Source organism: Etheostoma cragini, chromosome 21 (genome assembly GCF_013103735.1).
Source record: "Etheostoma cragini isolate CJK2018 chromosome 21, CSU_Ecrag_1.0, whole genome shotgun sequence".
NCBI lineage: Eukaryota > Metazoa > Chordata > Actinopteri > Perciformes > Percidae > Etheostoma > Etheostoma cragini.
In genome coordinates, this window is record NC_048427.1 from 11,065,687 (window position 1) to 11,092,766 (window position 27,080).

Below are 27,080 nucleotides of genomic sequence, written 5' to 3' on the forward strand. Positions count from 1 at the left end.
TGGAATACAGTTGCGGGCCGGATCGAACGGCTTGGCGGGCCGCATTCGGCCCGCGGGCCGCCAGTTGATGATCACTGCAGTAGAGCAATAAGCTTGGGTACATATAGAAAGTTGCAGATCACACAGATGCTAAGAAAATTGCCTCTGAGCTATGAAAAAGCAAGCAAACCTGAGAAATACACTAATTGAGAACACAACAGCTTATTTTCTTTGCTTTCTGTCTAGGACATTTACCCTGAGGACAGAGTTGGAAGTAAACAAGCAAACATGGAGCTGTAAGACATTGTTGTATAGAAAGCATGCCACTTGTAGAAAGAGTACTATTACAACACTCCTAAGATGTGGAGGGGGTAAGAGGCAAACGGCAATAAAAACATTTTAATTTGAAACAGGGACTTTAATATTATAGGTCTCCTGTTTTCCGGTTACAATACCAACCGTAATTAGGCAAAAGCCGCTTAAGCCTCAAGTTAATTTCAAGGACAAGATATTTAATATTTCTGACACTAAATAAATAATGTCTTAACTCAGACTCATCTAATCTTGCAAACATGGAGGCGGATAGACATTTTGTATTTGTGCAGTTAAGTTTGCAGGGCTATGGGATACACATTATTAGTTATTACAAGTTTGTTTCCCCTTGTTATTCCTCCATCCTCTCCCGTGTCCTCTCTAGCAGAATAACACAAACATAGTATCATTCTATTAGATTTCAACCCTGGATTCAAGATTACATGAATGCGTTGTAATTATCTCCTTTTCACTATTCTTCCTATGTCATGTTTTGACATGTTTTGTTGTGTTTGTTTGGGGGTGGCAGTAGTTCAGTCCGTACGGAGTTGGGTTGGGAACCGGAAGGTCACTGGTTCAAGTCCTCATATGGACCAAAAAGTACGGAGTGTGGATTGGTGGCTGGAGAGATGCCACTTCACCTCCGGGCCACTACCAGGTGTTCTTGAGCAAGGCACCGTACCCCCCGACCGTTCAGGGCGCCGTTTCAACTGGCAGCCCACTCACTCTGACATCTCTCCATTAGTGCATGTATAGGTCCTGAGCATGTGTGTATTTCAGGCCTGTGTGTGATTACTAACAAAGTGTAGATTGTAATTTCCTCACTGGGGATTATTTAAACAAATAAAAAATAAAAAAATTAAGAGCTCTTCCTAGACTCAAAAATCTACCTGCAGGTTTTGACTATTTTCTTGGGGTAGGGGTTGGGTCTGGTTTGTTTTAAGTTAATGATTTAAATCCAACCATAGGATGTTAAACAAATGTGATAATATTAAATAGGATAACTTGTTTGTTATTAACACTAAATACATAGTAGTAATAATAATTTGATTAACTTCATTCATTTAACCTCGTTTCCTGATTGCACATGATGTAACAGGATACTGACAGCACATTTTTATGGCTTCATCCTTCATCACAATCTATTTTGACTGTCAGATGTAATTTTATCAGGCCTAATGGCTCAGGTTATCCTTGGACTTTGGTCACAATGGGTCAAATTGGGCAAGTTCCACTTGCCGTCTGGTCGGTTTCAAAACAATTTTTTTTTTCTTTGGGAAAAAAGTCAATTTCAGAATGGGTACAATATTTTAGATGCAAAGACCTAAATGTAGATGGCCATTAAAGAGCGAGAAGTCGTTTTCTGTGCATGGCATAGTATTTAGCACTTGTGTATGTAGGTGGGTCACACATACACAAGTTGTTTTTTCTTTATGCTTTTCTATGTTCTCTTTGCCCTGCTGAATTTTCTTGATTTGCAACTGACTTTTTCTCCTGCCTTTGCTTTCTTTTTATGCTTTCTCTTTCTATCTTTTTTGTTTGTTCATTTCCTTCTTTCTTTCTTTCTTTCAGTATGTGGCATTTGGCTCCCTGTTCTTCATCCTCATCTCCATCTCCACTTTCTGCATGGAGACACATGAGGCCTTCAACACCATCCTTAACAAGACAGAGAACGTCACGGTGGGCAACACGACCCGTGAGGAGATTGTATACGAGGTGGTGACTGACAGCTGGTTGACATACGTGGAGGGCGTGTGCGTCATTTGGTTTACCATTGAGGTGCTACTCAGAGTCACCTTTTGCCCAGACAAGCTTGAATTCTTCAAAAGCAGCCTCAACATCATCGACTTCGTCGCCATCCTGCCCTTCTATCTGGAGGTGGGCCTGAGTGGTCTGTCCTCCAAAGCTGCCAAGGATGTCCTGGGTTTTCTCCGTGTTGTCAGGTTCGTCCGTATACTCCGAATCTTTAAGCTGACCCGCCACTTTGTGGGTCTCCGTGTCCTGGGTCACACCCTGCGTGCCAGCACCAATGAATTCCTTCTGCTTATCATCTTCTTAGCCCTTGGTGTACTCATCTTTGCCACTATGATCTACTATGCTGAGCGAATTGGCGCAGACCCAGATGACCCAACAGCCAGCGCCCACACCAACTTCAAGAACATTCCCATTGGATTTTGGTGGGCCGTTGTAACCATGACCACACTGGGCTATGGAGATATGTATCCAGAGACATGGTCAGGGATGCTGGTAGGTGCTCTCTGTGCCTTGGCTGGTGTGCTGACCATTGCCATGCCTGTACCTGTAATTGTCAACAACTTTGGCATGTACTACTCTCTGGCCATGGCCAAACAAAAGCTGCCCAAAAAGAAGAACAAACATATTCCCCGGGCACCCCAACCAGGGTCCCCGAACTACTGCAAGCCAGATGCCTTGGCTATGGCTACTGCATCCCCGCAAAGGCTCTTGGGAAATGTCCTAGGTGGAGTGATAGGGTCTGGAGGGCTTGGGGGTGACTGTCCTCTCGCCCAAGAAGAAATTATAGAGATTAACAGAGGTAAGATAATTTGTTTTTTTCATGTTAAGTACATTCATTTTGAAACTAATTATCTTTATATTGTATTCTACGATCACAACTGACTAGCGTGAAGGGAGAGTACGACCAAGAATTGATGCATAGTTGATTCTGGATCCACTGCGGAGAAATTACTGGCCCATCAGAATTCATGTGTAATTTATAGTATCAACTTGTAGGTCCACAGTTGCCTTAAGGCACCCATCTGTCAGTGAAGAACAAACACTATGGAAGGAAAATGAACTCAATTATCTATTAAAACAGCTTAATGCATCTCAATTTGGGCTGACTGCACATATTGTCTCTTTGGCATTAGCAGTGAAATGAAAAGGAGAGGTAATTTGGCTCTTTGTTTGCTCTTTACATGCTGCAGCATTAGGCGTCAGTCACATGCAACAATAATGCACCTTTAATGCATTACTTTACTGCCTTAGTCATCAGTGAGCCAGAAAATATTGGTTTCATCAGTGCTTTTACTACATCTCGTCTGCTTGGCTTCCTTCCAGACTAAAAAGGTTTCCTGTAGGTTGTGTCAGTAGAGTTTCTGGCAGGAAGTTCTATTAGTCAAAATTTAGACAACTGGCTCCAAGACTGCTCTGCAGTATCATCACCACCTGATGGTTACATATTTCATCATAATGCCCTTTGTAAGCATGTGGGTGAGCACTACAGCTGTCCTTCCCAATCCTTAATGAACATTATTTACAACTTCACATGTTTGACGGTTTATTATATATGTCCAGACCTACTGTATATCCACAGAATGTTTACACATACAGTATGTACTTATTACTCTCTTGATTGTGTTGTGTGTGTGTAAAATCTAAAAAAATTATGCCAAGTTACCGGAGCCTAAAGGGAAAAAGACAATGTTTTTATCTAATTAACAGCAAATGTGAACATTTTGGATGATGTTATCAGCAACAATTTGGTAGAATACCTAATAAATCACCTTAAACAACATTGACAACATTTATTTTCTCGCACTTGATCAACAATATAAACTAAAATTAGCATTTTTGATAAATAAGACACACAATATGCTCTTCTCTATGCTCTTCTCATAAGTCTCACAAGTATGTGGTTTTCCTCCACCTTTCATCTAGATTCCAAGCAGAATGGTGATGCAGCCTCAGCTGCCCTGGCTAATGAGGACTGTCCCACCATCGACCAGGTGCTGAGTCCAGACGAGAGGAGCCCTATTGGGCGAGGACCTACCCGGGAACGCTACCAGCAGGACCGCGCCTGCTTCCTGCTCAACACCAGGGAATTCCGTGCCACAGATGGAAATGTGCGGAAAGGTACGTTTCGCACCAGGAGACGGATACAAAAACATGAACATCTTAGGTAAACAGATCCACAAAGCAAGATGCCAGGCACAACATACTGTGAACATGTACATTATATATGTCCTGTGTGCAGCCAATGCAGATAAGTACACACAGATTACTGTACACACACACACACACACACACACACACACATATATATATATATATATACACACACACATACATATACATATATATATATATATATATATATATATATATATATATATATATACATACATTATATACATACACATATATACATATGCACACATACATACACACATACACACTTATATTTGACATCAGATCCAAACATTTAGAAAAATTGGGTTTGATGGAAGAGCACACATGAACATTTGGAAGCCTCAGCCTCAACTACAGATAGAAGGCTCCAATAACAGCTAGCAGCAAAACATACACAGAAACAGTCATGCAGTTACAACATATTCATATCCACTTAGCTCTTCTGCTCTGCTTCTACTCTTTCCACCTCTTCATATTCATGTTGTCTGTGTTTCCATCACTGCTTGGTATTATAATTTATTTCTTCTTTCAGAAAAAATTTTCTGTCCCTCTACTCTTTCCTTTCTCTTCTCCTGAGTCATGTCTTCCATATTTCCATGGTTTCTGTGATTTTTGTTCTGTGTCCCATAAAGCCACATTCATTTATCCTCATAAACGATCTCTTTCTTTCTCTGTCTTCTGGACTCAGACAGTTGACCATGCATTAATTTACTTCTCGTCACTTCTGTTTCTCCCTCTCTGGTTCTCTCTCCTGCCTCGCATGTCCTTTTTATTTTTCCCTCCCCCCCTTCTGTGAGGACGTCCCCTCCCTAACCTGCTGCATATTTTCCCTCCTGACCCCTTTATCCTCCGCCCCATCTTTAAACCCATGCCTTCGTATCCCCCCTTTTTGTTTTGTGCTGTACCATACCCCTCCCCCCCCCCTTTTTTACCCCATGTGCATTACCTCCATGGTCATAAAAACCTTTATTCATTTACTACTGCAATCCAACCACTCCCACTGCTGCCAACCTGCACCAAAACACCCCCTCACACTCCCTCCAAACTTTCAACACCCCCTGTTGACAACAAACTAGAGGCAGCAGCCCTGGCACCGAGCCCAGACTCCCCTCTGACTGACGATTGGTATAAGATGGAAGGGTCTCTGTTACAGCAGGACCTCAATGCAAACTCCACCTCCTCCTGGATCAAACCATAGACCAGAGGTAACACTGACAAAAGGTTACAAAATAAAAGAGCCTGCAGCCTAGTCAATGTTTGACTGAAAACATACAGAAATTTTGATCTGGCTCTCCATCATGTAGCATGTTTTTGCAGTTGCACAAACAACACTCCACCAGCACAGCACCCACTTTAACACAGACGCAGCTGCACACACTATGCATGACTTTAGATCACAGGTACACCACCATTTCCACAGTGTGTCTACATGTTCAATGGAGTTTGAAGTGTGACCTGTAAAAAGTCTTTTCTGTGACTGAAAGTGTGGAATGTGTGCTGTCAGTTTATACTAGGGGTTGACAGTTGAGCTAAGATAAGCTAGTGCTTAAATATGAATATCAAGATTTGGGTGGCATTTAAGGGCTCATTGTTTTATTTGTGAGGTATTTTATCCTATGAAACCTAACCTCTGCCCAATATTCTACTTGCATACAAATGTTGAAACCCAGCAACAATCTCAATATAAAATGCATATTGTAAGATGTAAAGAAAAAAAATGTAGGAAAGAAAAATGGGATTGCTTTGTGATATACACCCACAATGAGTAGTGTGCACAATAATGTGTACACTTGTGTGTATGTGTCTGTGTGAGAGGTTAAAACTTGCATACAGTTAAAAGTGCAAGAGCACGGCATGTGAGTGCAAGAGCACGTCCTGTGGGACGTGCACATGTGCAAATACTTCCAGCAGCTCAAATGAAAACAATAATTTGTCGTGTCCTGTGTCAATAACTTATAAAACATAACACTGAAGAAGATTGAAAGGGAACAGGGGGTCACGTTTTGTCTGATGTGCCTCTGTGTTGTTGTTGTTGTTGTCTCTCTCTTCAGGTTGTGTCATATCACGCGTGTGTATGTGGGCTTTTTCATTCTTAAGTGTTATACACTGTGTCTTTGTTCTCTCAATGCCGTCTGAGTGTTGTGATCGTGTTGTCGTGTGTGGCTTAATTTAGTTTTCTTTTCTGTTATTTGTGTTACTCCCTACCCCATGGACCTCCACCTTGGCTAACAACAGCACTCACTGCAAGGTTTTGCCTTGAAAAATCTACCCTTTTTACAGTTTTATATCTATATATGTATATGTACTATATGTACTATATGTATGCACAGGTTAAACTTACATACTCTTCAGGCAATGGCACTTATTCCTTATATGCTAGAATACTTTTTAGCCTCAAAGATGTGCATATTTACATGTACATATGCCCTTTTTTTGTAAAAAAAACAATTTTCCAGCCCTAGCTTCACACATTTGTGACAATGAGTGCAGTGATGTACGAAAATTATCTTTCCAAGGCCTAAGATCACTGGGGTCTGCGGAGCTATAGGTCAAGGGATATTACCTCTTGAAACATGCCACGCTGAAAACAAGCACATTTTTATCATGCAGTTTCATACTTCAGCCTTGTAAACAAAACCAGTTATCACGATCCTTCTTTACCAAAACACTGTGTTGTAAGCGTGTAATGTATCTGAAATACTATTTCCTAGACCATGTATCTGTGCTTTTAGTGCCTAGTATAGTCCAAAGTTCAAGACCTTTTGTATTTATACTGTAGACATCTGGATAGATGTCAAAAGGGTTATGAGCTGGACTCTGTGATTGAAACACTTACTGACCGGACAGACAGACAGACAAACAAACGCTATGACAGATTTGATTGAAAAGTGGCTAGATGCTGTCTAAGGTAAGCAAGCCTCAAGCTGTACAAGCCCTTCACTTACAGTTCCCTTACATTGCTTCAGTTTCAATGGTTCTTGCGTATGGTCTGCAATTAAAGTGCTACAAAAATCCCTCTTTATAGCAAGCGCTGAAGTCATTAGAAAGAAGCTTTGTGGTTTGGGCTTCTTACAGTAAAGTTGTACAATGTAGGCTTTCATATATTTAGGTTGAAGATCTCTATATTATTTGAAATAAAGAGATTATATTTGGTGCTTACAGTGAGTACCAGAGTAATTTGATCTGTGTTTTCCATCTCAGGAACCTGATTGTCTAGCATTTGAAAACCATGTCATGTGTGCAACCTATCTTGCGCCCAGTGCATTTGTAAAAAGATCTTTGGCTACATATAGAAAGTTGGATGTATGGCTGATCAAACTCACGTAATAATCAGGTAAAACAATCTGTGATTTAAAGGGAGAACAAACAACACTAAATATCTAAACAAAGAGCAAAACCTCCATCTGTTCATGTTAGTTAACGCCCCTAATAAACCTTCTCCTTGTTTTTAAAGAGGGATTCTGACACTGTCCAAAACTCATTCTAGTGTGCTTCAGTTGTGATTTATTTCGTAGATACATGCATTTGATGTCTTTGCCAAATTATTTTTATCCGCTTTTCAGTTTCTCTCTCGTTCTTCTTAGCCCCTTTCACATAGCCTGTTCAAGAAAGGACTTTTACACCTTTAAGCTGCCTTGCTGTCAGGGTAAATGTTATGAGTATGATTCGTGAGTCAACACAGATGCAGGTGAAAAACTGAAAAGGCAGCGTTCTGAGTAGACAAAGTTATGAACTTATATAAACACACACTGGGGAGGCCTTATGCCGCCTTTGCTTGGTTCTGCATGAATAAGCAGAGCCGGCAAAACGGCAGACGTTCATTGCGGCCTTATCATGGAATCTCTGTGTGAAAGGGGCTTTTTTTGGCCATTTGACTTCCTGCGCACCCCATGTAAAATTTATGTCTGACTAAGGTCAAATGGTCAATCACCGCCATGAGTGCCCACTCCTAATCACTCCTGTAGATATTCTTTAAGAATCTTGTTTGTTTCTGTCTCTCTCCTACTCTACACTCTCCTTTCCTCATTATATGTGTATGAGTTTTTTTCTTCTTGGGTTTTTGTGCTATTTTATGTCCTGTGTTTGTAAGATGGTGTGTACATCTTTTATTAAGTATTTTTGTGGAGTATTTTGTAGAGCTTTGTGTTGTTGTGTTGTTGAATGCTTTATCTTTTTAACATGCATAGGATTAAGTTGTATTTATTTTTAATTAATATATTTTAATGTTGTGGTTATAGTCTGTTTTTTGCTAACGTCTGAGTTTTGAACAACTGTGTTTTGTTGTTTGAAGTTACGACTTACCCTATGTTCTTCCTGTGTTCTCCTTTGAGTTTTACCATCACCTTGGTCTTCTATGAATTGAAATTATAAAATAAATTGCAACCAAACAGGGAAACTAAGTCTCATAAAAATGGCATGAATCTCACTGGTTCACTGCATTTCCGAGGACTTATTTGACAAAACAAAACTCATTATTCATAAAAAAATTAAACCAAGCCCATAATAGAAAGTGTTTTTAATAGATTTTTGTCATATGAATAAGGATTATATCATTTATTTATTAACTCCCACCACTTGCAAGCCAACACAAATTTGCACTGCAATTTAAAACAATGTTCAGCTTAAACAAATACTAAATCTAAATAGTACATACAGTGGGGCTCAAAAGTTTGGGCACCCCAGGTAAAAAATGGGAACAATGAGCATAAAGAAGCCAAGAAAAGATGGAAAAATCTCCAAAAGGCATGAAATGACAGATTAGACATTTGTATAATATGTCACAAAAAGTTAGATTTTATTTCCATCATTTACACTTTCAAAATAACAGAAAACAAAAAAACGGCTGCGGCAAAAGTTTTGGGACCCTGCAGAGTTTATAACATGCACCGCCCCTTTGGAAAGCTGAGACCTGACAGCATCGTGGATTGTTCAATCTTAAGGTTTTAAATACCCAGACTCATCTGACCTTGCCCCAACAATCAGCACCATGGCTTCTTCTAAAGCAGTTGTAAAGAAAAAATGAAACTGAAAATAGTTGCTGGTCACAAAACAGGAGAAGGCTATAAGAAGACAGCAAAGCATCTTCAGATGCCAATATCCTCTGTCCAGAATGTAATTATGAAATGGCAGTCATCAGGAACAGTGGTAGTTAAAGCAAGATCTGGACACCAAGAAAAATATCAGGCAGGATTGTGAGAAAAGCAAGTCCAAACCCACGTTTGACTGCACAATCCATCCAGAAAGACCCGGCACACACTGGATTTGTAGTACACCTTTCCACTATAAAGAGATACTTTTACAGATATGGTCTTCATGGAAGAGTCATCAGAAGAAAACCTGTTCTACGTCCTCACCACAAAAATCAGCATTTGAAGTTTGCAAATAAACATATAGACAAGCCTGATGCATTGTGGAAACAAGTTCTGTGGACCAATGAGGTTAAGAAGGGTAGTGACACTAAGGGTGATCACGAAAGGTAGCACTAACATTGACTAATTAGTGTGAAGGTAATCTCAAGTGGGTTAGGGTTAGGGTTTTAGACAGAGTAAGACAGAGAAAGACAGACTCGAAGGGTAGCACTTTAAAGAAAAAGTGTGAATGTGTGGTGTCGAAAAATAGACAAGAAAGGCAGCACTAAATTGGCTTAATTAGTGTGAAGAAGAGTCCAAGGAGACGAAAGGTAACGTCTCTAAAAATAAAGTTGTGAACGTTAGTGACACTGAGGGTGATCACAAAAGGTAGCACTAACATTGACTAATTAGTGTGAAGGTAGTCTCAAGTTTACACTTGTGTTTGATCTATTTTATGATTTATTTTTTTTGAGGATACTTGTGTTTTATCTGTTAAACTGATTTTGGGAAAAAGCACTTTAAATTGCTCTGTTGCTGAAATGTGCTATACAAATAAAGCTGCCTTGCCTTGCCTAAAATAGAACTTTTTTGGCCGGAATGAGCAAAGGTACGTTTGGAGACAAAAGGGCACAGCATTTAATGAAAAGAACCTCTGTCCAACTGTTAAGCAGGCGGGGGTCAATCATGCTTTGGGGTTGTATTGCAGCCAGTGGCACAGGGAACATTTCACGAGTAGAAGGAAAAATGAATTCAATAAACAAATTTTGGACGCTAACTCGATGCCATCTGTGAAAAAGCTGAAGTTAAAGAGAGGATGGCTTCTACAAATGAATAATGATCCTAAACACACCTCAAAATCCACGGGGGATTACATCAAGAGGCGTAAACTGAAGGTTTTGCCATGGCCTTCACAATCTCCTGACCTCAACATAATTCAAAATCTATGGATAGTCCTTAAAAGAGCAGTGAGTGACAGACAGCCCAGAAATCTCAAAGAACTGGAAGACTTTTGTAAGGACGAATAGGCAAAGATACCTCAAATAAGAATTGAAAGACTCTTGGCTGGCTACAAGAAGCGTTTCCAAGCTGTGATACTTGCCAAAGGGGGCAGTACAAGGTATAAACTCTGCAGGGTGCCCAAACTTTTGCAGACGCCATTTTTTTGTTTTGTATCGTTTTGAAAGTGTAAATGATGGACAATAAAATCTAACTTTTTGTGACATATTATACAAATGTCCAATCTTTCATTTTATGCCTTTTAGAGATTGTTCCATCTTTTCTTGGCTTCTTTATGCACATTAATACAAATTGGTACCCGGGGTGCCCAAACTTTCAAATCCCACTGTATAGTTTTATTATTCATAATTCATTATTATATTTAAGAGGATTGTTGATGGAATCATTTTTATAAAGGCCAAAGGTTTTATAATATGCACTTGGCCCCCACAACATATTTAATATTTTCAAAATTTAACTCACTAACTCTTTTAAAAAACATGTCACTGTCCTCCTCTATGTCATTGTACATTCACAAGTATGTAAAACGTGTCCTACATGTTCTTGCATGTTATGTGTGCATCAATACCACTGTGTTTCTTACAATGTTGCGTCATCAACACAACAATCTGCAAATATTCTTTTGTCCGAGCCAGATTTTTACTTTACAAAAGAAAGAATATATATGTGTACATATACAGTATATTCTTTCCAAAGCTCAAAATAATACTAAATGAATTTGATCTTTATGATAACCGCTGATGCATATGTCTGTATGACCTACATACAACTAACTAGAGGAAAAAGTATACAGTTGCATGTTATCTAGTTCCCTCAAAAGACAACCCAGGTACTGTATGTACTCATGTGGATTCAGTAACGGCCATAAAGAGATCAATACATCTAATAAAGGGTAACAGGAGATCACACCATCTTTATCAGGCAATTGATCCCATGTAACAATGATACAGTATGAGGCGGTGTCAAGAATAGCATCTGAAGAGTCACTAAATCATGTTTCCTCCACAGCAACCACATGCTCATGAAAATATAGAAAATATGTGAATTACGTAATAGCGCTCTGCTTTCTACAAACATACATACACTACGTACATACATACATACAAACAAGCATACATAATTCTATTATTTAGGCCCAATCTGTTTAATTGATAATTTCATTGGTAGACTGTCTGAATGAATATTTGCAGTTTTTTCTCTCTATTCCTCTGTGTCTTCCCTCTCCATTACCTTCTCTTTCTGTGATTAACACTCATTATCCATCCCATCCCTAGGCCGCCACTGCAGCGCAAGTGTAACTAAAGTCTGAATGTAGGTACGTACTGTACTCCCGCCATAGTGTAAATTAAGTGTGACTTTTGGACAGAGCACAAAACCCCTGGTTTAAATACAGTACTTCAAGCAGTGAGGAGGAAGCTAGCCGACCGTAGCATTGTCATTTCTGACAATACATTCCTTGTCTTGAATTTTACTAAGCAATACTTTCATCAGAACCACGTTAATGCCCCACCTATATTACTTTCTATAGTTTCACCTTCATCTATCAACAGATGGGAACAATTCTTTTCACTTATCCATGTACTTACTGTATCTCACACTCAACAAATGTTTTAAATCCTCCGATTATACGTTCAGTTAAAGATAATAATTTACTGTATATGAATCACAGTTTCTGTCTGTTGATTGCAGAAGCAGTGTGTATTCTTCCTTTTATTCTTTCTCTCTCCACTCTGCATGTTGATTTTAGAAAAGAATAGATCCAAAGGATTTCCCATGCAGAATCAAAACAGGCATACCAACTTTATTTTTGTGAATGCGTACTTCGAATCTGTAGGTCACTCGTCATAATAATATAATAATATAAGCTAGAACCCAAGTAAAGCATATTTGCTTAATATGTAGCCTGAAACAACTTGTAGTATGATACCAGCTGAAAAAAAAATCTCAAAAGAGCTCTTGGGAAATCACTATTAAAGTTAAATTAATAAACATGTTAATACTACAAATTTACGACAACTGCGTAAAATACCGGAAATAACACGTATCTGCAACAAGACTTTTAATGTGAAACACCAGCAGTTGGTTTGAATTAGCAGAAACTTAATGTAGCTCTGACACAATGTCAAAAAACAAACAGTAAACTGCAAGGTTGAAATAAATTAGATAATATTATTTAGAATTACATGTATACATTGTTTCCAGTGTGTGTTGAGGCAATGTGAATCCAGCACAGGAATGGCAGAGTAAGCCACTAAAAATTGTAATTACAAGATAAAGTAAATAGGTAATAACTGAATGCAAGCAAAAAAATTCAATGGTCTTTTTGAATAAATTGTAGAACATAAAATCCCAAAACACGGTTTAATTTCAGGAAAATCCTAACAATAATATATTTATTTAGCAATTCAGTTAGGTCAGGAGAAGAGTATATCAGATAATGATAGCCACCTCTTTCTTAAAGCGACTTTTGTCCAGCATTTTTTGTAGTTCTGCTATAAAAAAGTTTTTTTCTTTTCTTTTTTCACCGCTTCACCTAAATTCTGATTCAGCATCACAAAATGGCTGCCATTTGATCTAACCTGACAATTTGTCTAAACACATTTGGTCGGTATGAACAAAATGCATTTGAAACTGAACATGAGATTGAAGCATCACCACAGATTGGCCAGACATCTTTTCAGACATCTTTGTGGGACATGCAGCCTAAGAAACCCAGTGAAAATGCATCATCAATATTTTACTGAGTTTCCATCCGACTAATGTGCCTGAGCTAGGCAGAGTAAAAAAAGGACCTATTTATGGTTTGCTCAAATGATGCGTAGCCTAGAGTGGTGCAGTGGTGGCCACCGTGCACCACAATTTACTTTTCCATTTCAGCAGGAAGGCACAAAGGGCGTCACACTGTGGGTGTTCTTTGTTTGACTGTGGCCTAGTGATGGTTGGGGTTTGACAAAAATATGCACTAACTTGATAATTTTTTAGCTTTATAGTTTAAATTTAAATTGCAGCTAATGTAACACATTCCTAATAAAACTCCATCCATTACAGGACAGTTAGCCATTGTTAGGGTAGATTAATTGCTACCTACCAATGGTGTTTTTTCACTTCACCTGATATAACTACACATTGTCAATACAGCACTATATACAATAACACACCTCTAGCTGCTTCCTACAGGAGGAATTCAACATCTGCATGCTTTGTTACACAATAAAAATACAGCGGGAAAGGACACAAAGGTCAATGTGTTATTTCTTAGATTAATTGCTTTTGTAACGTTCAGCAGTTACATGTATTCTGTATTTTATGTCACTTGCACAAGTGGACTGTGTGTCATTTTCCACTGTAAACAAAATGCAAGCTGATATCAATTACAACAGTGATTCCCAACCAGGGGTACTTGTACTCCAGGGGGTTCTTCTGCAGTTGCCATGCTGTACGAGTAAAAGATATTGATGATATTGACATTAGGCCAACACCTGAACACTACATGTTGCAGTTGTGTAAGAGTGTGTGAAAACTAGTTAGCAAGCCAGCGTATTGAATGGTAGAAATAACTAGATAAAAGTAGTGACTAAACAGTTCAAATCATTAGCTTAAAGAAAAAATTTACAATATGCACTATGTATAGTGTTATATATTTTGAACATAGATTAGGAATCAATTAAATGGTAAGCAAGTTCATCTGAGAAGGCTGGGGGGGGGGGGGGGGGGGGGGGGGGGGTACCTCAGACCAAAAAGGTTGGGAACCACTGCATTACAGGATGCTATTACTGGGGGATAGGAAGTGTTTCTAAAAGTTGGAAGACATTTTTGTGTTGACCATTTGAAGTTTACAGGGAAGAAAAAGCAAATGTTAAGTGGGCTTGGGTTCATAAAGTGTAATGTAAGGCAATTAATTACTCTACATAACTTCATTAGTGCTAAAACCTTTCCCCTTTTTTTCTAAAACTTCATGTGGCCAACACCTACATTGTATCAGTAATATTTGAGTATTCAAAACTTGTGTTTGTGTCAAACTGTGTAGTTGTGGCCAAAAAAATGTCTAAAACACCTGAACATGGAACATCTCACATGATAAAATGTTAGGTGCTTTATTCAATTGGCCTTTTCTAGGTGTTAAATCTGCTAATATCAGAGAATATTTTGCTTTTCTGTTTTGAAAAAAAAGAAGATATATCATAACTCGCATTTTCTTGTTTTGTCTTGTCCTTGTCTGTGTCTGTCCTTTATATGTCTTTATAATTTGATAACATTTTCAATCTCTTACCCTTAATTTATTTTTCTCTTTCTTTCATTCTTTTCAATTTTTCTTGTAACATGTTAAACCTAATGTTCATGTTTCAACACTACAAAACCTTCACAACAAACATCCTGAATATGGAAAATGTATCATAACATGCCAAAACATTTACTCCAACTTCCTTTTTTTTTATTTGCATATGATGTCAAAACTAATATTAATAACTAACTCTAATGAATCGATCAATGGTTAAAATTATTTGCTTAAAGCAACGGGCTACGAGAAATCTCGCAGTCTCAATAACATATCGGGAATGGCTGGGTGCTCACTGCGGCTTGCTCCTATCACTAGCCCACCCTTTGAAACCTATGAGGCTCCAGGACCACTGCGGCGCTGTCGCTCCCCCATTCCCTCCATTTTGTAACAAAAAAGGATGTTAATCATTGGATGATAAGAGATGCAGTGGATCAGCTGTGGACTGATTGCATTGAAGCCTCCATTTGGATTGGAAACTGTGCAAAAACAATAGCAATAACATGAAATGAACTTGAATGTAGAAAGAATGACCCCTTGTCTTGTAAAATCTAATGGTTTATGATGCATGCATCAGGTTAGCTGATGGGGTGAATAACAAATTCTAGCTTTCAATGTACAATTCAATGTTTATTCTAAATTAGATGAAATGAAAAAAAAAATTTGATTTGCTAAATAAAATAGTATCGGAGATTAAAAAACATTATGAAAACGTGCAACGTTACATTTTAAAATGTAAGATTAAGTGTGTAGATGGACATTCATTTTTAAGTCTTCTGGACCAAAAAAAACTGAGCTGACAAAAATGTCCAGAGAATTGACTATGAAACAAAATACTTCAGTTCATTTAGCCAAAGAAAAAAAAATCATTTATAGATTAGATTGAAGGTAAAAAAGGTTTCTACTTTCTTTGTTTTTTGTGAAATATTGATGTATGTACAGCATAGACATCATTTTGGTAATTCTCTCTAAAAGACAGACTCAGCTTCTATAAGTCTCCGTATCATCACATACTTTTCTATCTCATCATTGAGAAATAGTACATACACTTTATGTTGAAAGTTTACACAACAAAGCTAAGAAGAGCTTAAATGAAAATAAGAAAAGTACTGTCTCATAAGAGGTATCTCAATTGTGCAGCCTAACACGACTCTACAAATCATAGTTAATTTTATTACATTACATTGCTGTTAGGATCCCATGTATGAAATTGCTACCTTCTAATGTACAGTTAAATGTCTATTCACTCCCTTTCTTTTATTAGCATATTGTCCAATTTATTTCTATATATTTGTCATCATCTCATGCATAATATGCAAGTATAACAATCATATTCCAAAACAATAATATGAATTAAATATATGCCCCACAAATATAAAAAAGAGAAACTAAAAATAACTAAAACGTTGTATTAATTTGTCTCAAAACTATGTAGGCTGCCATCCATGCAAGTAAGTTACCTAAGTGGACCTTTGAAGAAAAGCTATTCAAGACAGTCATGTCTACAATGTACATGTAGACCTACATTTTTTTAAATAAATCTTAATACGATGTATTAAGAAAACTATTTATAAATTACATGAATCTAAGTACAACACATACTTATAAAGTCAGATATGGATGGCTACATAATTATACATTTAAAACAAATACAAGCACTTTACTACCACTCAATACTAATTGAATAGCCTTTAAATGATTGCATGTTGGGATAAGACCTAGACCATATAACGACAAATTAATAGATTGAACACCCCTTTTGATGGGGTAATTCAGCTTTTCTGGGATTTTTTTTTATATATATTCTTTTATTTTTTTAAATTCTTGTTTTTTGTTTAGATGCTTGTCTAAAACAGTTTAAAAAGCAAAAAATATGACCGTGATTACAATATAACATCCTTCTACATAATTAAAAAAATCAAACAATTTCTTGTTTGATTTTTGGCAATTTATAGCTTATTTCAGTAACTGAGGTCCTTTTCTCAGATTGCCATCCTCACATAAAAATAGATTGTATGTTAAAAGTTGAGAAAAAAAACTTACATATGCAATAAACATGCAATATTATTTTAATGTTGGAAAACATGATTTGCACATACATATGTAAATATGCAGATATCTTTTTATTCTTAAAAATGCACAGACTTTGCAGGCAGTCTACTCATTATCTTTGATTTAGCGGTTCCAATAAGTATTACAAAAACAACATGAGCCATCTATATATATATATATTTTTTCAAGTCAATGTGGTCTTACTGGTCCTTTAAACTTTTTTGATGTTGTGGCTGCCTTCTTTAATTGATTGAGTTTGGTCATAGTTTTCTATTTTTCACTTGTACTGGTAATATGTATTTCATTGTAAGGAATGGCTTTTCTGTACCACTGTCTAAAAAAACATTTGTCAAAAAAATACAATGTTGTATTTACCTGTCCTTAAACCGAAATGTAGTTAAGAGGGAAATCATATAGAGAGAAAACTGTAAGTGCTTTAGATCGGGTGTAAAGGGAGAGTAGTTGTTTAGAGAGCCAGGTCCAGATATTTTAACTGTTACAATCTATGGTCCCGATTGCCATTTGGTCTAAAAATCAGTGTGCTTCCAGACCCCTCAACTATGAGAACTCAGATATGCAGTATTCAGGGTGAAAGCTGAATGTTTGTTTGAACCTGTTGTTGACTTGAGATAGAAAGGGTTTAAAAAAGTGTCTCATTTAAGATAGATCCTTCTCACTGCAAGAAGTAATGCTTGCTTGGCTTAGTGTGATACAGGTTTTTAAAGACTGTTGCACATATTTTAGGATCAACGTTGCTAAAAGTTGCGCTTACACTGCACCATTATTATGTCAAAATATTATAACAGTTTACTGTTGTCTGAAAATATCTGAAACAGCATGCAGAGCAGGGAAGGCAGGGAAACTCGGGCAGAGGACATCAACAAACCTGAATGTTGGTCTGTATTTTTTGCGAGCATCACTTCTCTCAGTGCACAAAAACTCATTCAACATTGTAAGCGCACGTGCATACTGTATAATCTTAAAATGAATCCACAATGTGGATGTTACAATTTGAAATACTTTGAATTATAGTGGTATGCCACTTTATTAGAAATGTATATTTTCTGAAGAGGAAAATGTCCATCGATATTATATATATATATCTGCAGTGAAATGTTTTTCTTTAATGCTACAATTGACTGGATATGGATGATAGGAATAACAATCTCATGCACCACCACTTTAATTTTACAATTTATGGTTATAGTAGTGATTAAAGGATTTGTTCATATTTGCTTTTTACTGTATCAAAATTGATCTGAAGAATGTCATAACTGTGGTTCTGCTGATCTTAAATGAGTCATATCACATAGTTGTGGCCAAAGCAAATCATGTAGGACACTCTGATGTCACATTGATAAGTAAAGAAATCAGGCAGATGTTGTGAGTGCCTCTATGAGGCCCCGAGGCTCTAATGTCAATTTCGGAGTTCATGCAAACTAGCTAGATTTAACTAGCTAAACCTTTAAAGATATGCTTAATAGGTCAGTGGTTATTGTTGAATATGTACATATCTGTATCTACACATGTGAATACATTAAAGTCATATGCAATTAATATATCTATGTACACTTTGTGAGTATAGGGACACAATGTTTCATAAAAATCGATTCTAATGTGCTTTATATGTATGTCGTCAAAAAGGTTTTATACTGCAATCTTTATATAAGTCTGAGGCTAACCTAACTACACCGCTTAACCTGGCTTTCTGGTTATATACATATTAGGTATGTATTTACAAAAGAAAGGATGTACGTTTTATAATTTTACAGTACTGTAAGCCTAATTCAGCTGTACCGACAAAAGAAAATTCAGAGTGTTTTCTTGGTTGTGTATTTGCTCTGACAACAGTGGGTCCTACATGGGGTAAATGCACTGTATTCTTATGAATATGAATGTACAGTACATGTAAATATTTCAATGATTGCTGCTAATGCACCCTGTAAGACCTGTTTTTGGACTGTTTCACTATTATATTTGGATATATTAAGCATGGGAATACTAAAAGCTTTTGTACTGTAAGTACAGTCGTTTAATTTGGGAAAGGAAGAGTCAAAAAAATTATGTTTGATCAACTTTGAATTGTGCAATGAGAAGACTAACACCAGTTAAACCTCTGTGTCTATTATGATTGACAACCCCAGTGCATAGTAGCTGTGCCTAGCAACACAAGGCTGCTTTGGCACTGACTCAGGATGTTACTGGTGCCAGAACAAAGACAGAAAAACCTGGAAAAGTCTGGTTTATGTACAAACAAACAGTGGTGTGCTAGTATCTAATAATGGATAATGTCTTAACTGTACATATACACATATACAGGAATTTATAAATCTGGCACTAAGATTCTATTACCTTCTGATTTTGTGCAGACATATTTGGGAAATTACACAGATTTATGCATCTGACACCAGGAGAAGGTCCTGTTACTCATCATAAGATCTGCATGACGAGGCATGGCATTGCCTCTGCATTAAAATTTACATCAAAATACTATTTAATACAATTACAAAGTCTCTGCTTAATGGGTCCATTGTGGCTGAGGTTAATAGCTGCTGACTTTTTCTTATCATGTAAGCCAAGGTTGCTTGTAGGATGTACGAGGACCTTTACTCTTAGTCCACTAAATTCCTAACATTTACCATGCAACTGGTCTTTAGAAAATATGAGCTGTCTAGCTAACAGCTTTTCTTTAGAGAAAACGGCAACTATACAGTGGAAATTGAAAGAGGAAGAGGGTGAAAAGAAGAGCAGAGTGGAAGAGCTAATGCGACTGTAATAAAGTATAATGTTTGTACTGGGTTGATGTTTGCTTGTGAGACCACAACAGAGACCACAGCAGAAATGTTTAATCTCCTGTTAGATAATGCATGACTCCAGCACATGTGATACAAGAATTGTTTGCCGTAACTGTAGGCAAAGAATTAAAAAATGATATGTAATAACGTTGACAAACATTTTCTTAAAGCACAAGTTGGGGGATAAGCCTCCTGAAATGGTGTCAGCCAAATGTGTGATGATTTGTAAATGTGAAAACTTTCATGAATGGTATTGACTTTGCATGTCTCCATCTATCAAAAAATGTGTTTTTCCGTGAAGTGTACTTTTCATTCAAATCAAACACACACACACACACACACACACACACACACACACACACACACACACACACACACACACACACACACACACACACACACACACACACACACACACACACACACACACACACACACACCCTATTGCCTAATCTTGTATAAAATGATCTGTACATAATTCACTCCTGTAAAGATGGTGATTTGCTGAGATTTGACAGAGTGGAGAGCATGGTGCTGGTCAGTTGGCTGGCAGCTTGTTTCATTCAGTCTACTGTTTGTTTGTCTAATACTGTCAGTCACAAGTTTTATTGTCTCCATTTCTTGATATTGTTATTCAGGAATAACTTGTGCTCCAATTGTCTGTCTGTACGTTGGAGATAGACTGTTGCTAGAGTTGTCTTTACAGTTTAAATTTGTGCACTTCATTCTGACATGCACAGTTAACCAGCAGTTTACAGGTAATAGTAATCCCTGATTACTTTTCTATTGCACATAATGTTAGTGACACTTTAAAACTGTTATTGATAACAATGTAATTGGCAAATTCCAAATATGAGAACCAGATTGGTTTATATAAGTTAAGCACCTCTATAAACCAATCAAGATGCAAGTGCTTCCTCTTAAAAGTTAAAAGTTTTAGTTAATTTCAGTTTAACAATTTACAAATTCTGTTTATTCTTGATGAATTTAATATTAATGGCTTTCTGTTCTTGTCTTCACAGTGTTAAGTTTCTAGTATTCACCTCCTCTCTAATGTGGAGTCAGTAACTGGTAAACACAAATTTGCGGCGGGAGCCACGTAAGCAACAAGTGTGACACGGATGGACAGTTTAAAGGAGATCTTTGGGGTGACAAGAGAGAGACCAGAGGTTAATCATGAATTAAAAAATTGTATGGTCTGCTCCTCACGTTGTTACCAAAGCCACCTCTTGGAACTCCAACCACATTTTTGACAACTGTCTGACAGACCTTTTTTCCTTTTTTGGCAAATTGACTGAGCATTGCACTGACACACTTTTGGGAGAGAAAAGGACTCCAGATTAAACATTCCAGATGACATCTCTCTGACAACATTATACTTGTCATCTTGTGTGATGACAACTCAGTACCATCTACAGTGCTGAACAACTGAGCAACTTCACACGTTTCTGAAAAACACTTGTCTTCACAAAGGACTGAATGAACAATGTAGCATCTCTGCTAACATATTGTAGCATTTGTTGGCTTGGAAATAACTTGACTTTATCCATCAACAGTTGGAAGAGAGAGGAATTTATGCATTCAAGGGATCTTATAGATGTCATTTTCCTCTTAGGTTCCTTTCCAGAAAAGAAGAAAATATATATAGTACATGAGAGACAAAGGATTGGTCTTACTCGTTAAAACACTTAAAATTCCAAAAAAGATGAAAAAAAAAAAGATGCACTAAATTCAAACCAATTAGTCCATTAGTATGTAACAACACCCACACTTTAGCCCCTTTTCAAGTTTAGCACTTGTATAGCATGTTTGCCACTGAACTTATGTCTTCCATTCACTTCTATCAGACTGAAACACTGCCCTACTCACAAGTACTAAGATAATCAAAAACAGCACTATGAAGTTGAACAAATGAAGCACATGTAGCATCAGCTTACACAGGTTGTGTATTGAATTTATTGTATATTTAGACTCACCTGAAACATTCCCCATAAAGAAATCGTGGGAAAAAGACATCTTTATCTCTCATGTACTGACATGGGCTTGCCTGAAAGTCTATGTGGGATACCAAAGGTCCTGTAGCAAGCACTTGCTGAATGACCTTCTGTAATGTATAGTAGATTAGAAAGAATATTTAATTGCTTCCGTTTGGTACAAACACATTCCTCTAAAAGTACTTTAACTGCCACTAGCATCCCATGCCTATATAAATATCACAATATAAAACAATATCTGACTGACAGTGCTCAGTCATGAGGAGAAAAGTCTCATTACAACTAAAAGGACACCCCTGCCACCACTTTTTTACATCACATAAAACATTAGCTGGAAATTCTGCATTATCATTTTGATAGGGACCAATAAGATAAATGCTACTCCTAACACAAAAGGCCAACACTGCCAATAGGCACAAGAATCTCCAGATGAATACTGCCCCATCTCTCTCTTGTCCCTCTTGCTGCCAACGACTGCTACTCAGGCAAGTCAATGTCAATATAAGGATTCCCCTTAGGCAAAGGTGGAAGAAATGGACCAAGTGTAGAGCATGTGTGGAAGTGTACAAAGAGAACAAATCTATATTTTGATAAACAAATCAACTATCCATGACTTCGGAGGAAGTTGCTGAGCAGAAAAGGTCCAGAATGGAAGAAAGAAAAAAAAAAATCCGATGTCAATGTTAATAGAACATTTGGCATCGAGAAATGGAGTCTAAGTCCTGGGAAGAGATGGGAAGTAAATATTTTGTTATGGGGAATAAAGTTATTTCCCCACAAGCACTGGGAAAACGTTTTTTTTTTTTTTTTTGAAAGACAATGAGCAATGACAGACTCTTGCCTAGAAAGACATGGGGATGACAATGGATGGACGCTGAGATAAACAAATGAAAAAAAGATAATGCATTTTTGTAACTTTGTTTACCAGCATGACTAGTTTGCATGACTGTCTTTTCTGCAAGCCCTTAGTTGAAGACAAGGGTGCTAGAGATACAAAAAAATATATATATAAAATTAATTAAAAAAATGTTATATGCAATTAATGTTTTAAAAAAGATTATAATGAAAGAGAAAATCTATATTTTGTTTTGAAAAGTAAAAAAATGTGAATATTGAAACATGTTTGTTTGCAAAGTACACCCTGAACTGTTTTGTTTGATGAAATCTCTCTGCTACTACTGCCCTACATTCCCCATTCCAGTGTTTTTGACCGTTGCCATAGTTTTACTTTTTTATGCATCGAGCAGTACATTTTTTTCAACCATTCAATCAACCGAGATCATTCAAGACTTTGCCAAACTATAGCATTTGCGCAAAGGTCGTTTGTTGTTAATCACAAAGTCCATGTTTTCCTCAAATCGTTTGCAATGTTACTACCGTAACAGTAGCAGCAGCAACAGCAGCAGCAGTTCTAAAACAACAGCTCTCCATACCACAACTTTGACTGCTTGATTAGTACTCATAGTTTGCTTTTTTTCTTTGGCAATAATACAAGAGTTGTCACATGATTGTAGCAGGGCAAATGGAGAACCTCGAGAGTATCTTCAACGCCTCAGTGTTAAAGAGATTCATAACGCCCTTGGATGTCCCATGGCAGGACTTTGGTGGGATGGGCAGTTCTGTTCCACAAGTCCTAGTAGTAGAAAAATGGGTGCACAAGTCCAGGTTATACAATAAAGACCAATAATAGACTATGAAAGATACTATACTGGCGAACAATCAAGATAGATTTCAGGTTTGCATGGAACCAACTGCCATTCCAAAGTTTGTGTGTGGTCTAAAGGACTCAGGTGTGTTGGTGTGTGGATGTAGGTGTTTTCTTTCTAACATAATAAATTCTAGTACGGTATATAGATAACGATAATGTGAACACCTCACCGTGATGTGTAAAAAACCGCATGCATTATGACTTGATAATCTCTCGAGGGGGAACAGAGTCTTGACATATCCCCTTAGCCTCCTACCATTGTTTGTCATGAATCTAGTCCTGATAACTATGAACACTGTGCCGTGTCGTAGAGCAGAAACGTCTTCCTTTGAGATGCAACTGAAAACTACTCACACTCACAGTGTCAGCATGAGTGTGTAGAGGTAGCTCGTCTTGTTTTTTTAGATGGTCAGGTCTCTGCATTCGTCGTTACCCATGGAGTTACCGTCATCCAGCTGGCTAGTTGGCTGCTCATTACAGCACACAACACGGCCATGTGAGCACCAATCAAAGAGACCCAGAGCTTCCAAAATGATGTCAGTGAAGTACTTTAAGTGTAGTGAGAATGAGGATAAGAGAAACCAGTATCCACCGTGGGGAGATTGATGAAAAAAGCTTAAAAGCTTAAAAGAGCACCTCAATGTTGATTAATCTCCAAGTCCCTCATCCTTGGTTGGGTATTTGAAGTGAGTTTCCGGCCCTGCAGGTCCAGGGCTCAGCTCAGGCAGCTGAATGGTCCTGTCCATTCCCAGTAAATCACAGTTGGAGGCTCATCAGAATATTGTGTGTTGTAGACTACATAGACCATCCAAGGTTTTACAGGTTCTAGAGCTTTTGTCTATTTGCAAAATAGGTCCATGGGATTTTGTTTTGGTCTCTTATCTTTTTAAAGCTCCCGGTTTCAGTTCCAGTATGGAAGTCATTAAACAACTAAGGCTTTGATGGTCACAAAGATGTTTATGAATATTTTAGAAGTAAACTTCAAGCAATGGTGTGCATACTTGCACACCACGAAAAACTGTGTGCTTCACCCAGCTGTTTGTGTTTTCATGGCCGAGTACTGTCTTTTTTCTTTCCTTATTTTTCACTGTTACGTTTGTCATTTCTTAATTCTCTACATTGTGACTGCTATACCAATGCCAGGCGGAAAAAGATGTCTTTCCTTTTCTATTGCATAATACTGCCATTTGATTAAGTCATGTTGAACAGAATGAGTTACAATGTTGAGAGTGCTAAGTCTGTTTTATTTTCTAACGTTTGCAATCTGTTATACAATGTTTAAGAATTTCCTGTGTGACACTCTCATAACCAAAAGAAATGGCTAATAGGTGTTGTAACAATATTATGACACGTCCTCTCCAGGTGTTGGAAGGCGTTATGTGGTCATGGTTGACACATCCTCTACAATAGCCTTTTGATTTTCTTTATGTGCCTGTTTCTGTTGAATATGTTGTTTTTTTCTTTTTTAAATTGAGGACACTGTATGCAATCTGCACCAAGAATGCCGCTGATCGACACTTACTGTATGCTCCCTGAGACACAGATGTTCTGTCATCAGTTCAGATGATTGCAATCACATGTGTAGTGGCTTTATGGCTTTCCATAAAGTGACATAGCAATCACACTAACCTAAAATATGTTATTTTACAAAGTGATAAGACCAGAGTTGTTTTAGAGGAAATGTTATCATACTGAATAGTTTTCTAATATATTTAATATTTTATTTTAATTAGAAATAATGTGACTTACACCACACAAAAGTCATACCGATATACATACATTTAATATTACAGGCTAAAATCATGCATTCCAAAGATTTAAGATGTATGTTCATTTTACATCATCACCATCTAATTGTATAAAACAGACTTATGTACTAGTCCATTGTACTGCAGTCTTAGTAGGAGAGTGAATGGGGGAAAAGAGGTGGTAACTGCAGTATCTGGTTGTGATTTATGCCGGATTTTATTTTTTAAATGTTGGGACACAAAGAACAACTCATCAAGAACTGTATAAATTATATTTCAATGGAATGTTCATGATCTATCTTTTTATATTTTCAAGAAAAAATAGAAACATATCAATAAAGTGTCATAATTGAACATATTTCTACTATTGAGACTTAAAATGTATGAATGTCAATGCGATCTAATGTGAACCAATCTCCATAGCAGCTTGAATGAATAACTGAACTAACAGTCATGAGATGCTTTTTAAGAGACATTAAAATTGCTTAAAATCATTGAAATGAACTTAAAATAAATGAAAAAGTGACATCTATGTGTCAGTTTATTTAAGACTAACTGATGAAATGTGTGCTTCTGTGCATACGGACTTCTGTACTGACTGTCACTAGTTCTATTCATCAGCCTGTCAGGAACAGGACACCACAATACACTGATTGATATAATCTGGCTTGAAGTGTAGACAACGAAAATCCAAAGTCTTCCCAGAAAATGAAGGATGACATTACATTTGCGACTGAAAGTTTAAGGATATGGGGTATTTTGATGCCAGCATTTCCAAGAAGGTCCAAATGTCAAACTTCTTTTTTCATTTATTAATTAATAGTAATGCTATAATTTATGTAATTTTATTAGTTTAGCGTGATATAAAAATAATTGGTTATAATGAGTGTTACAAATTGCAAGCATCTATGCACATGATTTACTAATGCTTAAAATAATTAGTCAATGATTAATAAAGCATAAAGTAACTGTATTAATTTGTATTAATTAGGCTCCATTAAATCTTTTTTTGTGATCATAAAAAAGATGATTTTTTTGTGCACGGATACCATCTAAATAATATTTAAGAGAGATTAGATGCTTTATCTAAGTAAAAGTATTTATCAACCATTAATTATGTATTATAATCAAATTTATAAAAGACATCAAAATATTGTTTAACGGTTTACATATCATTTGGTAATCATTAACAAATAAACTGTTAAAATGACAAATTATAGCTGAACTAATAATGCATAAACATGACTTATCATTGCATTATTTTTTAAACTATAGAAAACTCTATTAACTTAAGTATAATTTAAAATCAATAATTTAAGTGTTACCAAATTATTAAATTTTTTGCTGTACAGTTACAAAAGCAGCTATTGTACATAGGTGAGTCATCAACTAGAATGCCAGTTGGCAGTGTTAAAGTGGCTGAAGTTGTCTGACAGTCTTTTATGAGATATCACATTGTAAATAATGGCAAAAGGAAAGGATTTGACAATCAGAAACTTAGGTAAATCAAGGTAGAAAAGTTGACAATTAAGAGCTCTTAATAGGACACCTGCACATTGGAAAAAAGGTGATTAAATAATCTTAGCACTGCTGTTTGGAGAATGCTTATGTACCATAGGATGCTGTAAGGACCACATGGTAAGAAATAGCAATGTGGTCTGATGAGTCATCCATTTTCTAGTCATGGATACCCACTGTCTGTTTCAAATGGTTTCTACGTGCTGTTGAATCTGTGGTGGTATGTGCAGCCATCTCATGGGAGTCTCATGATTGCTCTACGTAGCTGAGTAGAAGCTAAAGCCATTTTACACCTACTTTGTCACAGTATTCCATTATCTAAAATTATAATGACATTATATGAAGATTCATCTGTTGGACTCCAAAAAAACAAACAAAGAATTTCTTACAATTTAAATTG

The 27,080-nt window shown here is 36.9% G+C and overlaps 1 protein-coding gene and 1 long non-coding RNA gene across 7 annotated transcripts in view; one reads left to right on the forward strand and one right to left on the reverse strand.

Annotated features, from left to right (window-relative positions):
• The window catches only part of LOC117937003, a 9,694-nt gene extending 3,078 nt beyond the window's left edge, over positions 1-6,616 (reverse strand). Inside the window, exons 1-2 of the long non-coding RNA XR_004655075.1 lie at positions 6,607-6,616; positions 4,655-4,663 (exon numbers count right to left, since the gene is read on the reverse strand). This is a non-coding gene — a long non-coding RNA (uncharacterized LOC117937003). The remainder of the gene's footprint in view (positions 1-4,654; positions 4,664-6,606) is intronic.
• The window catches only part of kcnc3b (potassium voltage-gated channel, Shaw-related subfamily, member 3b), a 46,375-nt gene extending 23,999 nt beyond the window's left edge, over positions 1-22,376 (forward strand). Inside the window, exons 3-7 of one of the 6 annotated variants that reach the window (XM_034860599.1) lie at positions 1,864-2,845; positions 3,970-4,164; positions 5,298-5,426; positions 6,273-6,293; positions 15,102-15,299. In XM_034860599.1, the coding sequence (XP_034716490.1) occupies positions 1,864-2,845; positions 3,970-4,164; positions 5,298-5,419 (1,299 nt within the window). In that variant the 3' untranslated portion in view covers positions 5,420-5,426; positions 6,273-6,293; positions 15,102-15,299. Of the gene's footprint in view, positions 1-1,863; positions 2,846-3,969; positions 4,165-5,297; positions 5,427-6,272; positions 6,294-15,101; positions 15,341-20,734 lie in introns of those variants that run through there. The other 5 variants (XM_034860598.1, XM_034860596.1, XM_034860600.1 and 2 more) reach the window with 5 other exon arrangements.
• The last annotated feature ends 4,704 nt before the right edge of the window (positions 22,377-27,080 follow it).